At 67.3% G+C, this 14,984-nt stretch overlaps 1 protein-coding gene across 2 annotated transcripts in view; it reads left to right on the top strand.

Moving 5' to 3' along the window:
- CDH4 (cadherin 4) overlaps positions 1–14,984 on the top strand; it is a 506,523-nt gene that overhangs the window by 478,282 nt on the left and 13,257 nt on the right. For both annotated transcript variants that reach the window (XM_041732568.1, XM_041732569.1), the window contains 2 exons: positions 2,740–2,877; positions 10,563–10,748. In XM_041732568.1, the coding sequence (XP_041588502.1) occupies positions 2,740–2,877; positions 10,563–10,748 (324 nt within the window). The remainder of the gene's footprint in view (positions 1–2,739; positions 2,878–10,562; positions 10,749–14,984) is intronic.

Here is a 14,984-nt window from a genome sequence, read left to right as displayed (position 1 = left end):
CCAAGGTGGAAATCCCTGATCAGGGCCACGAGGCCGGATCTCAGAGGCCCCCCCACGGGAAGCACAGCCTCTGGGGCCCCACCACCCTTCCTGTGGCTGGGAGATCGCCCCCCACTGGGGCCCAGGAAACCCCCCACCCGGCCTCCAAAAGCAAGACGGGCACACCTTCCAGTGGTAGGTGGGCTGTGCACACGTGTGTACATGCAGGCGTGGGCGTGCACACAGGTACACAGACACGCACACACGGGTGTCCACATGCGAACACTCACGGATGTACACAAGGACCCGTACACATGCACATTACACACACGAATACACCTGCACGCACGTACACACACACCCACATATATGCATGAGCCTGCAGGCAGGCACCTGCGCATCCACCCGTGTGTCCCTGTGTCCCCAAGGGCAGTAGCCACGGGGTCCCGGGGAGAGGCTGTGCGTCGGTGATAAGGGGGAAGGAAGGTTTGTGACTCCACCTTCCAGCCACACGTTCCTTCCCTGGCTAAATCCGTCTCCCCGGGTCGGCCTGCGCCCTCTCCTGCCTTCTGCCCCGGCCCTGGGCGTGGGGGCTGGTCCTGGGAGGCCAGGTGGGGCGTGAGGTTGGGTGGCTCCCTCCACCCCGGTCCCCGTCCTTCCCACCCAGTGATCAGACAGGCCGAGCCCCGACGATCCCCCCAGGTCCCGGTGAAGCCTCCCCGAGTGAGGCCCTGCCATGGGCCTGGAGCAAGGCAGGCGTAGGGGCAGGGGCGTTGTGACGCCCGGATTCCCTCCAGCAGCACCAGGAAGGGGCCCCACCAAGGCCCTTAGGAGGCTCCTGGGGCAGTCCCCACCGCTGTCATCACAGCACGGAAATGCAGTCTCACGGTCTGGGGCCTCCACCTCGGGGCTGCAGCCAAGGAGGCTGAGCCATGTGGGCGCCTGGCCGTGGCCCCCTCAGGCCTGCAGAGCCAACGCCGACCCATCCCAGACACCCGCTCCCCGTTGTGCCTGCTGTGCTATCCTCTGGCGGCTCCGGAGACGCCTCTGTGGCCAGGCCTGTGGGGTGGGTCGGCCTGAGGGGCGTCCCCAGTGTCCACCCCCGTCCCGTACCCAGTTCCTGCAGGATGGAGCCGTCCACACCGCGCTCCATCCCCGCCACTGTCCTCAACCCAGGCCAACGCTCGGCACATCTGGAAAGAGAGTGCAAGTGCCTGTGGCTCAGAGCTGTGCCCATGGACAGTCACCCCCTGTGCCCGGGGAGGGGTCGGCCTGCCCGTGAGGGGACAGACAGAATGGCCCTCAGCTGCCCTGCGTGGGAATGTGCTTGAGGAGCAGCCACGTAGGGTAGGGGAGGAGAGAGGGAGGCCAGATAGGTGGGCGGGTGGAGGAATGGGCGGGGGGATGCAGGGATGGATGGGGGACAGAGGGACAGAGGGATGGGCAGGGGGACGGAAGGATGGATGGGGGACAGAGGGATGTGTGGGGGGCAGAGGGACAGAGGGATGGGTGAGGGGACGGAGAGATGGATGGAGGGACGGAGGGATGGACAGAGGAATGGAGGGATGGAGGGGGGCGGGGGAGATGGAGGATGGGGCGGGGAGGGACAGAGGGCCGGATGAGGGGAGGGGTGAGGAGAGGGATGGGTGGGTGCGTGGACAGAGGGATGACAGAGGAAGAAGGGAAGAAGGTAAAGGTTAATCTTCTGAGAGAAAACCTGAAACCCGACGCCGCCCCCAAGCAGACAGACGCAAGCTCTTTCCATTATTTTTGTCTCCCGGGTTCTCCCCGCTTTCACAGCTGTTTTACTCAGTTCCCTTAAGCTGCAGGAGCGCCCGGCGCGAGCCCTGGGCTGGAGCCCAACACACGGCATGTCACAGCGGGGACCGGGTGACCCCCGCCCACCCTCGACCACCGCCCCGCACGGGTGGGACGGAACGAGTGGAGGCGGGAGGCCCCCGAGCCCTGTCACCCCCCCACCCCGGGCGGCCCCGGCAGGCTGCCCACCGCTCTGGTCCCACACCCGTGACCCCCGGGCCGCACCCCCACTCCCGCGGAAGGCTCCCCGGCTCCCCCTGCCCCGGCTCCCCGAGGAGCTTGCGGCGTCCCCCCGCAGCCTGCCCTGGAGCCACCTGCCCAGCGTCGGGCCCAGGGCGGGTGACGGGCCACACGGAACAGGTTTCGGGCTTTAGGGCCGCGGGAGCTCTGCCGCAGGCGGACACGGCTCTAGACGGCGGCTTGGCCCGCGGCCCGTGGTTGACCGGCCGACCGCCGTCCGCACGCGCGGGATCCAGGGACTCCCCACAGCCCCTCAGGGACCCCGAGCCGCCTGCAGGTGTCCGGGCGCCGCACGTCGGCCTGTTGTCAGCGACGGTCACTCCGCGGGAGCAGAGACTGTCAGGGGCAGCGCAGGGGGCTGGCCCGTCTGTGGGGTCGTCCCTGTCTCAAGGGGTTCATCCTGGTTTGCCAAACCCCCGCAGCACGGTACCCTCCCTTCAGGCTCGGCCCCACACACCCCTGCAGCCCCGAGGCCGGGCCCTGACGTGGACGCAGCCAGGCGTGCGCGGGAAGCACGGGAAGGGACCGTCCTTCCAACCCTGGGGACGGGGACGCAGAGAGTTCCCGGGGGCCCCGCGGCCCCTCCCACCCACGGGGACTGACCACAGCCGCTAACGCCGCCTCGGGGAGCGCATGTGGGTGAAGAAGCCCATAATCCCAGCCCCAGACTGACGTGTGTCCTTCCCACCCCGTCCCTCCCAGAAAGTCCAGCAGTACACGGTCATCGTTCAGGCCACAGACATGGAGGGGAATCTCAACTACGGCCTGTCCAACACGGCCACGGCCATCATCACGGTGACCGACGTGAACGACAACCCGCCGGAGTTCACCGCCAGCACGGTGAGTGTCGCGCCCCGGGCAGCGGGCTGCCCTCGGAGGGAGCTGGGCAGAGGGCGGTGCCACCACGGTCCCGGGCAGCAGGAGGCTGGGGGGCGCCCAGGTGTCTGCAGCAGGGGGAGGCCGGAGGGGGTGGCCTCGGGGTGGGGGCGGCGGCGGCAGGTGCCCCGATCCAGCTTGGGGAGGCGCCACACAGAGGGACAGGGACGCCTCGGAGGTGCCCAGGACAGGGTGGGCTGCACACTCCCTGAATGCGGTGCTATTGGGGCTCAGTCAGTGTTGGAGAGATGCGTGATCGTGTGCGCCGGGGTGGGGGGCTGCTGGGGGATGCCCAGGTGGGGCCCCGCCCGGGGCAGGCCGTCCCTGCAGGCGCAGCTGAGCTCCCCTCCACAGCAGAGCGCAGCCTGGAGGCCGGGAACACGCTGCGAGCCCTTCCCCCAGGCTTGGCTGCTGGCTGCCAGCCCCCCAGGCTGCTCCCCACCGAGGGCCTTTGGGGACGAGTCTAGAACCCGAGTCATGTGTGCCCCCCTGCAGGGAACGTCCTAGCGGCAGAGCCCTGGGGCCACAGATTGCAGCAGAGCATCACCGCCATGAGGTCCCTCTGCATTCAGCATCCACATGCTCGATGGCCCCTCGGGGCCGCCCCACAGTCTGCAGGGCCGGCCTCTGCTCTCTCCGCTCTCAGCACCGGGCACCCTCCCGTGATGCCTCCCCCAGGCCTCGGGGGGTGCTGACAGCTGGGGGCACGGCCCTCCCTGCAGGTGCCCATCCTCTAGTGCAGCGGGTGAAAGGGCTAGGGCAGGGGAAGGGGGGCTCAGCGAGGGCTCCCAGGGCGCCGCTGGCAGGTTGCAGCTGCCCCGTGGATCTCCGGACGGCCTCTCGGAGCCGCCCCCCGAGGTCCAGGCCACTGCGGGGCCAAGGGGACGAGGGTGTGACAGCAATAGGCACATCACAGGGCACGCTGGGGAGCGCCCCTGCCAGGCCATAGGTCCCCCAGCCCCCTGTGAGGGTCAGGGCCCGCGATGTGGCAAAGGCTGAGGCTCAGAGAGGCCAAGTCCCTGCCCAAACCCACTGGGCCAGCCCCTAAGTGGGAGCAGCTGGATTGGACCCCAGAAGCCAGGCTGATTCTGCAGTAAGCAGGGGGCAGGGAGGAGGGGGGGGAGACGGAGAGGAGCACCCCCCTCCTCCTCCCCAGAGCCGTCAGCCCAGGCAGGCATCTCACAGGCCAGAGTCCCGGGGTCGCCCCACCCCGGCGTCCGAGCGTGCCCCCGTCCTGCACCCCCGTGCCTCCACGCCCCAAGTGCTCCTGTCCCAGAATCAGAGACCCCAGATCCCAACCCCCTGACCCCTGCGCCCTGCAGCCCGCTCCCCCACGGCCCCCAGCCGGACCTCGCCCGTGAGGACAGAGCGCCATCTAGCGGGCAGACGGCGGACGGCGTGCAGGGGCCCCACCTGGTGAGGGGCGCGGGGCGCCGCTCCCACTTGCACTCCTGGGCCAAGGAGCCCAGGCTGTTGGACGCGGTGAGGCAGCCCCCTAGGGAGCTGGGAGGAGAGTGGTGCCCAGGCCCCGGGCCCCAGCCGGGCCTCGCCCACACTGGCCCAGCAGCCCCGGCCGCCCTTCCTCCTTCCTCCTGCGCCTCTCCCTGTGATGACAGACGTCCCCAGGACACGCCGGCCTGTGCTGGTGCAGGAGGGCCGCAGTCCCGGGTGAGCACCAGCGCAGGACACGTCCCGTGGGCAACGTGAGGACTGGAGCCGGGACCAGGCCAGCGCCTGGCGGTTGTGGGGCAGTCGGGGGGGGGCACCTGAGGATCCTCAGAACCCACCGCTGAGTCAGGGTCCCGGATGGCCCACGGCAGGTGCCCGGGCGAGAGGTCACTATCCCAGGCACACGTTCTGGTCCTGGTTCCAGCCTGCAAATGCTAGTTGTCTGGGGAGGTGTGGCAGCGGCCGCAGCCCTCCGGAACCCAGGACCCCCGGGACCCTCGGCACCTCTGCTGTCACCATGGAGACCAAGCCGATCGTCCCTGGTGGGACTAAAGGATGTGCTTCCTGGCGCGAGGCGCCGTGGTGACCTGAGAAGGTGGAGGACTGAACCCGGCCCTGCCGGTCACCTCCACCCCCGCTGGGCGCTTACGCTCTATACCCTGAGTGTCGGGGAGACTTGCCGCATCTGCACATCCTGAGCGGCCCTGGGATCGTCTTCAGCGCCTGTTGGAGTAATGTCAAGCCCACGGGGAGGTTGCCAGAGCGGGAATGAGACCAGCCCCCCGTTCTGTGGGCCGCGGCGCCTGCGGAAAGCCGCTCACCGTGGCAGGGAGCTGTGTGCGGCGTGGCCCTCGCGTCTAGAGGCTTCTGTGCATTTCCTAAGAGGTCTTCCCTGACGTGGCCACTGCCCCTTTGTCCACCAGAGACAATGGAGGCCCAGGAGGCGAGTTCCAGGGGCCCCAGGCCACGTAGAGTCTAACCCAGACGGCCTGCTCGGACCCCACCATTGTGCCTCACGGCTGACCTTGCAGACCCCGAGGGTGTCTTCTCTCCCCTTCTGGGGGGGGGGCGCCTTCCCTTCTGCAGCCCCAGCAAGGGGCCCGGGCTGCCCGACCCCTGCTCCCACAGGGCGGGCCTGCAGGGGGCCTCTCCCACGCCCCGTCCCAGCCCCCGTCCGGTGGTGACACCTGCGCTCTGAGTCTGAACGCCGTCTTCCCTTCTGCATGGCAGCCACCTCAAAAACACCCGTGGGTCCCCCAGAAACGCCCGTCCTGGGAGGGCCCATGACGGAGCGAGGACAGGAGGGCTGTGTGAAGCACGAGGGGGTGGGCGTCCCCGATGCACACACACCCCTGGGACGTGGGCGCCGCGGGAGCCACACGGGGATCCTGGGGAGGAGCATCGGACCCCGAAGGTGGCTGGGAGGGCGCCCTGGGGCGGATTCCTGCCCCGCAGCTGGTGGCGGGCACAGCCTGGCCCCAGGGACGTGCCGCTGCCCCTCTGCCTCGGGCGGCCTCCCGGCCTGGAGCGGCCCAGGTCAGAAGAGCCCGCGGGCGAAGGCTGGGGGCGGCTGCAGCCCCGTGGATGGATCCTGACGTCGGCCCCGCGGTCGCTGGGGTGGGACCGGTCTCCGTCCCGCCCCCGGGTGATGGGCCATGGTCATGGGTTCCCTCCGGGGGCAGGGGGCACGCTGGCCACATCCCTGCTCACAGCCCGGCTATTTTTACCAAAGCCTAATCAGGAACAATCAGCAGAAGCTGAAGAGATGAGGGGATTTGCATGATCCGGTTCCTATTCTTAAACGTTAATTAAAAGTTGTTTTCCCCTTGCCTGGGCCGCTCGCGGGGTCCTCCACAGCTGCCGAGGGGCCGCCGGGCGTTCAGCGGGCCCACTGCACCCCTCGGGCTGGGGGTACGGGCCCGGGGCACGACCTGCACTCTGCCCCCGGGGCCTCCGGTGGGCCTTGTCCTGGGTCCCGGGGCCCTCACACGCCCACGCGAGCGTCTCCTGGAGTCAGGAAGCCCCTCACGGACCCCGCCTTGGTCCCTCCTCGCTGTGTGCCCGTGGGCCGATGGCTGGACCCCCCTCAAGTGTCATTCGGTGCAGGGTGACGTCAGGAGCATCCGCTGCTCTCCGTGAGCATCGGTGCCCGGACGATGCCGCGCTGTGCTCCGCGTGCCTGGACGGTAGCCAACCCTCCACCCCGGGCGCGCAGGGGCCTGTGCTCAGGCCTCCGCACCCCTGGGGTCCTGCCCGCGCTCGGACTTCGGGCGAGGGGCGTACAGCCAAGTTGCCAAATTGTCCGATCTGAGCGCAGCCTCCTCATCTGTGGGGGGAGGGTAGGAGCCATCACGGTCCAGCGTCTTCGCTGAGGCTGTGGCGATGCGACACGCTCCCCTCCACCGCCCGCTTTGACGGCTCGGCCCGCGCCCCATCCCAAGGAGGCATGGATAAAATTACCTGTTAAGAAATTTGTTTTAGTTAAATTAATATTCAAGTAAATGTCCCAAACCGAAGGAGAACAACCATGGGCTCCCTGGGGTGGACGGGAGGACCACGAGTGGGCGCGGCGGCTGCGCTGACCCACGGCAAGCTCAGCCCCCGCGGCGAACCTGTCACCCTCGGAGGTGCTGAACCGGTTTGCCAGAGGCGGGGCTGTGGCCTGGGAGCCCTGGGTCCTGTGGGGCTGGCGCCCCCACGGTTTTATGGTTTTTCTTGGGGTAACACTTGAAGTTCTGTCCTCGGGGTGGCCTGTCTGGCCGGGTGGAGAGGCGGCCGCGGCTCTGGGCCTGGCTGGTGGCGGCCCGGGGCGGCTCCTACCCTGGCTGCTGGCGCCTCTGGCCCAGGCCCAGGCAGTCCCGCTTGCTCGGCTCTTCCACTGACACCCACGGACCCGGGGGGAGATTTTGACTCAGCCTGAGTCCCGGAGACGAAGTAACCGGCATCTCAAAACTGGAACGGACGCCTCGCCCTTAACTGTGCTGGGGCCCCGGCGCCACCCTCTGCAGTACCGCATCGAAACAGCTCTGAGCAGCGAGGAGGTGCAGGCCAGAGCGCCTGGCCCGCCTCACGTCACATCCCGTCACGTGGACCCTGAGCCCTTCCTGCCAGCCCGGTGTCCACGTCCCACAGATGACCGTCCCCCGATCCTTGCCTCCCCCCAGCCGAGCTGCACGCAGAGGCAGGGCCCCGGCTCCTCCCCGGCCAGGTGCCGACCTCAGGTGAGTCCCTGCGCCTCGGCCTTGTCCCCTGGAGCTGGAGGCACCTGCCGACAGGTGCACACCCGCAGGCAGGCTGGGAGCCGGGGGCCGGCGCACGGGAGGCTTGGCAAGGAGACAACGAGCGTGGCCGTCGCTGTGCCGCTGGGGGCGGTTACGGTCCGCAGCATGTTCGTCCTCGGGCGAGGCCGGCTGCTTGACCCCACGGCCTGACCGTGCTAGGACCGGTCAGCAAACCCCGTCTGCAAACCGAAACGCAGGGGCGGGTGCGTAGGGGAGTCCAAGATCTATCTTCAGCTGATTGCTGGGTCCTTCCCCCGGCTGTCCCTGGAAGGAGCCCTTCCCCGTGTGTCCTCTCCCCTCTCTGGTGACAGCTCCGCGGGCTGGGGACAGAGGCTCAGAGGGGCCCCCAGACCTCAGTCCCTCCCCCGTGACACGCAGGGTCAAGGAAGACCCCGCCTAGACGTGGCTCCTGGTTGGACGTGGACCCTCCAATCCGATTCTGACCCTGAACTCAGAACCCAGAAGAAATCGTCATTGGTTCACTGGACAGGAAAGTTCAATTTCAAGAAGCAAAACCCCTCAATGTGCAGAGGCGCATCCACGCACTTTCCCACAGCAGCCACGGACGCTCGAAGGCACGGCGCTGGCGTGTTCCCAGTGAGGTTCCGTGGGGACCCCTCCCCAGGCGCCCCTGCAGCCCCTGGAAGCCCCTCTGGCTCCGGGCCCCACGGAGGCACAGCCACCACCCCGGCCAGACAAGCCCGGGCCGACTCCCGAGGCTCTGCTAAGGACAGCGATGAGCCCTGGGTCCCGGTCAGGGAGGGCGCCCCCTCCCAGTGAGATGCCCCCACCCACGCAGGGGCCACGGGCCAGGGGAGGGGCTGCCCACCCCGAGGGCGGCTAGGGAGGCTCAGGTCCTCTGGCCCAAGCATGGGTAGGCTCGCTCAGAACGGAAACAGAAGCGCAGCCTCGGAGGTCACGGCGTCGCTCGAGGTGCATGGCGAGGGCGCCCGGAGGACCCGTGGTCCCACGCGTGGACAGGCTGTCATTCTTGTCCTCCTGGATCCTGCTTCGGCTTCGCTGTTCTCACCCTAATCCTCCTCTATGCTAATGTGACCTTCCCCCGGGAGCCCTGGATTTGGGCCTCGGAGCTGGGTTTGTGCTGGATGAAATCCCTGTCCCTCGGGACGGGGCGACATTTGAATTCGGAACTGCCATCTAGGCGAGGCACTCGGTTCCAACGACCTTAAAATTCCGTCTTCTGCCAATATCTGCCTTTGCCTCCCGGGAGGCATGAGAGAGGCTCACCCTGTGCCTGAAGGTCTGAAAAAATTAAATTAAAAACTCATTATGGCCAAGGGAAAGTTAATAAGAAAATCCTAAGCCAGATTTATCAGCTTAAGACCCTTCTTTGTGAACCTTTATTAAACTCGCATGAATTAAAACAGACTCTTGGAATAACTTCAGCCGGAGCCTGCAAAGGTCGGGCTCCGGGACCCACAGGTCTCCCCTGCGCCGTGAAGCTCCGGGGCGGCCAGACTGGGTGGAGGCGCCCAGCAGCCCGGGCCGGAGCCCCTCGGAGGCCCACCCGAGGCTCGGCGCTCACACAGCAACCCCAGGACCCACCCCGTTGTCGAATCCAAGGGTGACGCTGCCAGAGGATGTGAGTGGTCACGAAGCCTGAGGCCATGTGTGTCGGCACGGAGGCTCATGGGGCACCCCTCCTGTCGCCGGGACCCGGTGTAAGGACCAGAGCCCCTTGTCCCGTGCCAGGCGGGGCACGGCCACCTGCAGGCGCCAAAGCACAAGGCCTCTGCCTCACTGGACGTGGCTTTGTCACTCGTGGCGAGCTGGGCCCTGGCCGGGCTCGTCCCTCCCTCTGCGGCCAGGAAGCTGTGCTCTGGGGCTGGGAGCCTGGCCAGGCCCTGTGTGTCCCTCGCAGAAGCCCTGACACATGCCGGAAGCTTTGTGCTCCATCCCCAAGCCCTCGGGGACATGCTGTGCCCATTTTGTGGATGACAAAACCACAGGTCGCACAGCCCCTGAGTGGCACCAGCCTCCTGCTATGGGGACATGGTGACACCCCAGCAGAGGGAATGGCCCTGGTGCGGCAGGCAGGGAGGGCCCGGGCAGGTGGCGCCAGCAGGAGGCGGGTCTCCAGGAGGGCTCAAGGGACAGCAGGGCAGCGGGGAGCCTGCCTCTCCCGTCCCTCTGCCTGCCGCTCCCCCTGCTTGTGCGCTCTCTCTGCTTCACTGTCTTACTGGCAAATAAATTAAATCCTTAAAAAAAAAAAAAAAAAACAAGCTTCAAGACAGTGAGAGCAGAGCATTGACCAAGTCCGGCCCTTCTGTGCAGGCCATACGCCCGGGGGGGGTGGCCCTGGGCAGGATCCTCACCCGGAGGGGTGCTCGGCTTTCTGGCAGCGCCGCACACGGACACGCACACGGCGCCTCAGCCACGAAGACCACACTCTGACGGGAGGGGCTCGCAGGAGCAAAGGCTCGGTGTTGGGTCACCCCCCCTCTGCAGCCGCTGACCCCAGCGCGTGGTGGGACCTCAGAGTGGCGGGACCACAGACAGGACTCTCCTGCGGAAGCCGTGCACGGCCGCCTAGCTCCTGCCCCGCGAGTGTAGCCTACGGTGTCTCGTGCGTCCCGGCTGTTGCTCTGGCCTCCAGGGCCGGGGAGGGAGAGGCCTGAGGGGGTTTAGGAGGGGGGCCGGGTGCGTGCACGTGTGTGTGTCCACACGTGCAGGGGAGGTCGGTCTGGAGGCGGTGGGTGGGTGCAGCGTGCAGCCGCGGGCCAGCTGGGGGAGCACAGCCCTCTGCAGGTGCCCGCGTGCCCGGGGAATGGGCCCCGTGGGAACCCAGGGTGCAGGGGCGGCGGGCGGCGGGGCCCCCCGGGGGCAGGTAGAGAGCCCCTCCCGACCTCCCCGGGCTTCCTCGCACGTTCTGAGCACTGTCTGTCCTTCTGTCCGCAGTACTCGGGGGAGGTGCCCGAAAACCAGGTGGAGGTGGTGGTCGCAAACCTCACGGTGATGGACCGGGACCAGCCCCACTCGCCCAACTGGAATGCCTTCTACAGGATCATCAGCGGGGACCCCTCTGGACACTTCAGCATCCGCACGGACCCCGTCACCAACGAGGGCATGGTCACCGTGGTGAAGGTGGGTACGCCCCCGCTCCCCGCCGGCCGCCGTGACTTCGCCCCCATCACTGAGCAGAAGCGATGCCCGGGTAAGCGCGAGCCACCCCGACGCTCAGGGCCAAAGGGCGGCTCCCACCCGCTCGTGCCAGGGGCAGGCGCCGCGGGGACCTGGTCGCGGGGCCCCCAGGGACTCGGCGGCCTGAGTTGCGCCCTCCCGCCCCCCGGAGGGCCGACGCCGTGCTCGAGCAGGGGTAGACCACCTGCGTTCCCGGTAAGGCCGCCCAGCCGGGAAGGGCCACGGCCCCTAACGCCGCGCCTTGCCTCTAACACCTGAGGAGTCGGCCTGCTTCCCGGAGCCGCAGGAAGGCCTGTGCGTCCGCCTCCCCGTGCGGTCCTGCCCTGGACGTGGCGTCGCGATTATGGATGCGGCTCAAGACGCGTGCGGGGGATGCGGGCGCGATGATGAGGGGCTGCTGAGGGGCTTGGGGGACCCCGACCCCCCCGGCGTGGTGGTGGAGACAGGGCTCTGTGGACCTGTCACAAGTCGCAGGTGAATCCCACTCTCTGTGAATTTAAAATCGGGTTTTACAACCTCCGGGCTGAGAGCAGAGGCAGCGGCGCTGTCCCCGCCGAGCCTGGACCGCGTGCCCGGGCACGATCCTCAGCTGGCGCCACACGTTCCCCATTTTTCCTTTTTTTTTCTTATTATTTGCACACGGCGCCTTTCTCCAAACTCTCCACTTAAAGTCTGTTTAAGGCAGAGGCCTCATCTTAGCATTTCCAGGTTATTTTTGCATCGTCTGGTGGAGACGCGGTGCTTTCCGGCATTCTCTGCAGGGGGGCGGCCGGGACGGGCGTGGGAGGCGCGATCGCTGGCTCCTGGCTCACTCACGGCCGGCGCGGGCCAGCCCCCTCTCCCAGCCGTGCCCGGGCCCGATGCCCAGGTCTGTCGCTCCCGGGGCAGCGGGCCCTGCAGGTGGAGGGTCCGGACCGCGCCCGGCAATGCGAGGACCATTCCGGCCCCGCGGCGGAGAGGCGTGTGGTCAGCTGGCATCCGGCCATCACGCAGGCCCCCGCTGCGGCGTGTGGCCCAGGCAGGGCCCAGTGGCCTGAGGGCCTTCCCGCCCCCGCCCTGCCCCCCACAGCCCCCGCCCCCCGGATCATCCTGCCTCCTCCCGGGCTGCAGCCGAGCTGGGCCACAGCACCTCTGCCCACAGACCCCCAGCCCCACTGGGCACCTATCACCGTCGCCAGCGTCCTCGGGAGCCCCCCTGCCTCTTCCCACAGTCTCCTCCAACGAGGAAACCACAGGCTCAGACCAATCAGGCCTGTTCTCCTGCCTACACCCAGACGTCCGCTTTTGAAGCAGAAAAGCCAAGAACTGGCCCCTTCTGCTCTCCCCTCCCCAACCCGCCCAGCTGTAAGGCTTGCAGAGGCCGTGGGTGAGCTCTGCCCAGACGCTGAAGTAGGGCTGGGAGAGCAGGAGGGCAGGAGGGCAGGAGGGCAGGAGGGCAGGAGGGCAGGAGGGCCGGGGGACAGGGGCCCAGGGTGCAGCCCCCACGGGCCCTCCGTCCACCAGCCCCCAAGTCTGCAGGCGACAGCTCCCCGAGCAGCAGGGCACGGAAGCGCCTGCCCCCCGCCCCCCCCCCTGTGCCCCCCACGCCCCCCGCGCCGGGCAGCTTCCCCTCAGGCCACAGGCCCAGCTCCCGGCCTCTCAGGAGAGGGTCCTTGCCGGTCTGGGGGGGCAGCCAGGCCGAGCCCCAGCAGTACATCCAGCCAGTCTAATTGAAACTGGTGGGCCAAATTACCTATCGATTTCTCCATTACAAATATGTTTTATTTCACCCTCCTGTGGACGTTTACCGGCCATAATAGTCTTTCTGGAAGGCATTCGCACTCAGGCTGGTGACACGATCTTAATGCATGACACGCAATGCTCTTCATGTCCCCCAGGGACGTGAACCGGTAAACAGGGAGAGAGATTTCTTCCTTTGGGTGGTTTGTTCAGAGACAAAACCACCACAGTTTTATGAAACCACTGAAATGGCGCAGCCCCTCCCAGACTGTCCGAGGGTCCTGGCGGAGGGGCTGGAGCCATTGGCAGCTGCTGGACTCAGCGTGGGTGCAGGGGGTGCACCCTCTGGGTCTGGAACCGTCCAGAGCCCGGGACGGAGGAAGCAGGCCGCACCGGGGGGCAGAAGCCCCGGGCTGCATCTCTCAGGTGAGGGCTTCCAGGTTATTCTGCACTGGGAGCCTCATCTGACCCCTGCCCACAGGGCCATTGAGGGTCCTGCCAGGGCGGAATCTGGGCACGTGGCCCCCCACAGATGCTCCTGAGCCGCACCCGGCATCAGGCTAGGTGACGGGCCTCGGGGGTGGACAAGGGAGGTGTCGCGTCCCCCTGCCTGCCCCAGGCTGACCCACAATGGCACCAACGCCCCCTCAAAGGGCTGGCGGGGCAGCGGAAGGCATCGGGAGTGACAGGGCGTGTGCCACTGAAGGACATGGCATCTCATGGCAGGGCTCCGGGGGCCTGCGGGGACCACCCTGCCCCCCGGCAGACAAGGACATCCCGCCTGGCGAGGACGACGGGGCTCAGCCCAGAGCCGCCCTCTCTGGAGGGCACTGGCCTCCAGACCCTCCCGAAGGGCCAGCTTCGGGCTTCCGGAATCCCCGGGCCCCGCCTCTGCTCTGATTTAGCTTTCAAAGCCCTTTTCGGATCTACTGCTCACCTGCAGCGGGAGCTGAGAAGACAAGGGTTTGATGCACCAGGCGTAAGATACTTTTTTTTTTTAAGATTTTTCTTTATTTGAGAGAGAATACGAGAGCACGCACAAGCAGGGGGAGCAGCGGACGGAGAGGGAGAAGCAGGCTTCCCGCCGAGCAGGGGCCCCGATGCCGGACTCGATCCCAGGACCCCAGGATTGTCACTGGAACCCTGGGGGGCCTCCCCGGGCACCCCCAGGTGTAGGATTTCTAATGCTCACTCGAGTCAAAGGCTGAGCCGCTGGGGGACCCGGGGGGGCTGGCTCGGGTCGGGTCAGCGGAGGCGCCGCCAGCCGCGAGCACAGGCTCCTGACCCTGGCGCTCTTCGGTTCACGGCGAAGATCTCCGGGCGCCCCGACACGCCGGGACTGGTCTCACCCGGCCCCGCAGTCGGGCCCTCGCTTGCCCCGCTCCGCCTCATCGCCGATCTCGCTCAGAGACGTTTGTAACTCCCGAGGTCGGGATGCGTCACCCTCAGAAGTAGGCTTTGCGTCCACGCCCACGCCCGTCACACCCGTCACACGCCTGACAAGGCAGCCGGCTTCCCTTCGCGTTCTCCAGCGCGAGTCTGTCTTCAGTTTCTCTTAATTTTCCCAAAAGTGACTCTCTGCTGTGGCTTTTTGGATCTGGATCGGAACAGGGTCCCCCCACCCCCACCCCCCCGCCATGCGTTTGGTTGTAACATGTCTTGAATCTCTCGCGGCCTAGAACATTCCACCCACCATTGGCCTGCCACGGACGCCGGGCCAGCTGGCCGATGCAAGGCCCCACGTGCCGCGCCGTCCGACCACTTCCTCGCGGGTTCTTGTTCCTCGTTCTCCCTCCCGCGCTGCCGGGAACCTGGGATTTAGATCTGCAGGGGCCTGTTCGTGGGGAGGAGCTCACGGCTGAGGCTGGGTCACGTCGCGAAGCCCATGGTGCCCGGCGGTCCCACTCCGGTCACCTACGCCCATCGGGTGGGCTCCGGGGTGCAGCCTGTTCCCGTCATCCCCCCACAGTCGGCCTTTCCCGGCTGCAGCTGATGCTTGTAGCTGCGCCTGCGCGGCCCCCCAGCCTCCGCCTGCTGGTTCCTCGTCTAACCGTGATCCTTGGCCACGAGACTTCCTTTGTGAGTGAGCACGAGGTGGTGCTCCTCAGATTGTCATTCCTGGGCTAGACTTAGCACAAAAGAGCGTCCCCTCGTCAGCAGGAGCCCCGCAGCACCCTGAGGTGCAGCTCTGCAGCGCTCAGCGCCGTGGCCCCCCGGGGATACCCAGGCCCTGGACCCCCGACGTGCCTGTGAGCGGGGCGCGGAGGTCACAGACGGACCACAGGGCGCCGCGCTGCTGGTCCGAGGGGGGTGGGGGCGCCTAGAGCACAGGTTGCCTCGAGGAGCTGCAAGAGGCCAGCCCTGCCCCAGAGACCTCAGCCCAGGGACGCTGACTTACGACCTCCGACCTCCAGAGCCATACGACGGCGAGGTTGTGTGGGGCCAAGCCACCTCGTCGGA

Source organism: Vulpes lagopus, chromosome 18, assembly GCF_018345385.1.
Source record: "Vulpes lagopus strain Blue_001 chromosome 18, ASM1834538v1, whole genome shotgun sequence".
NCBI classification, from domain to species: Eukaryota; Metazoa; Chordata; class Mammalia; order Carnivora; family Canidae; genus Vulpes; species Vulpes lagopus.
Note: the sequence above shows the minus strand (reverse complement) of the source record. Positions and strands in the feature narration are given on the sequence as shown.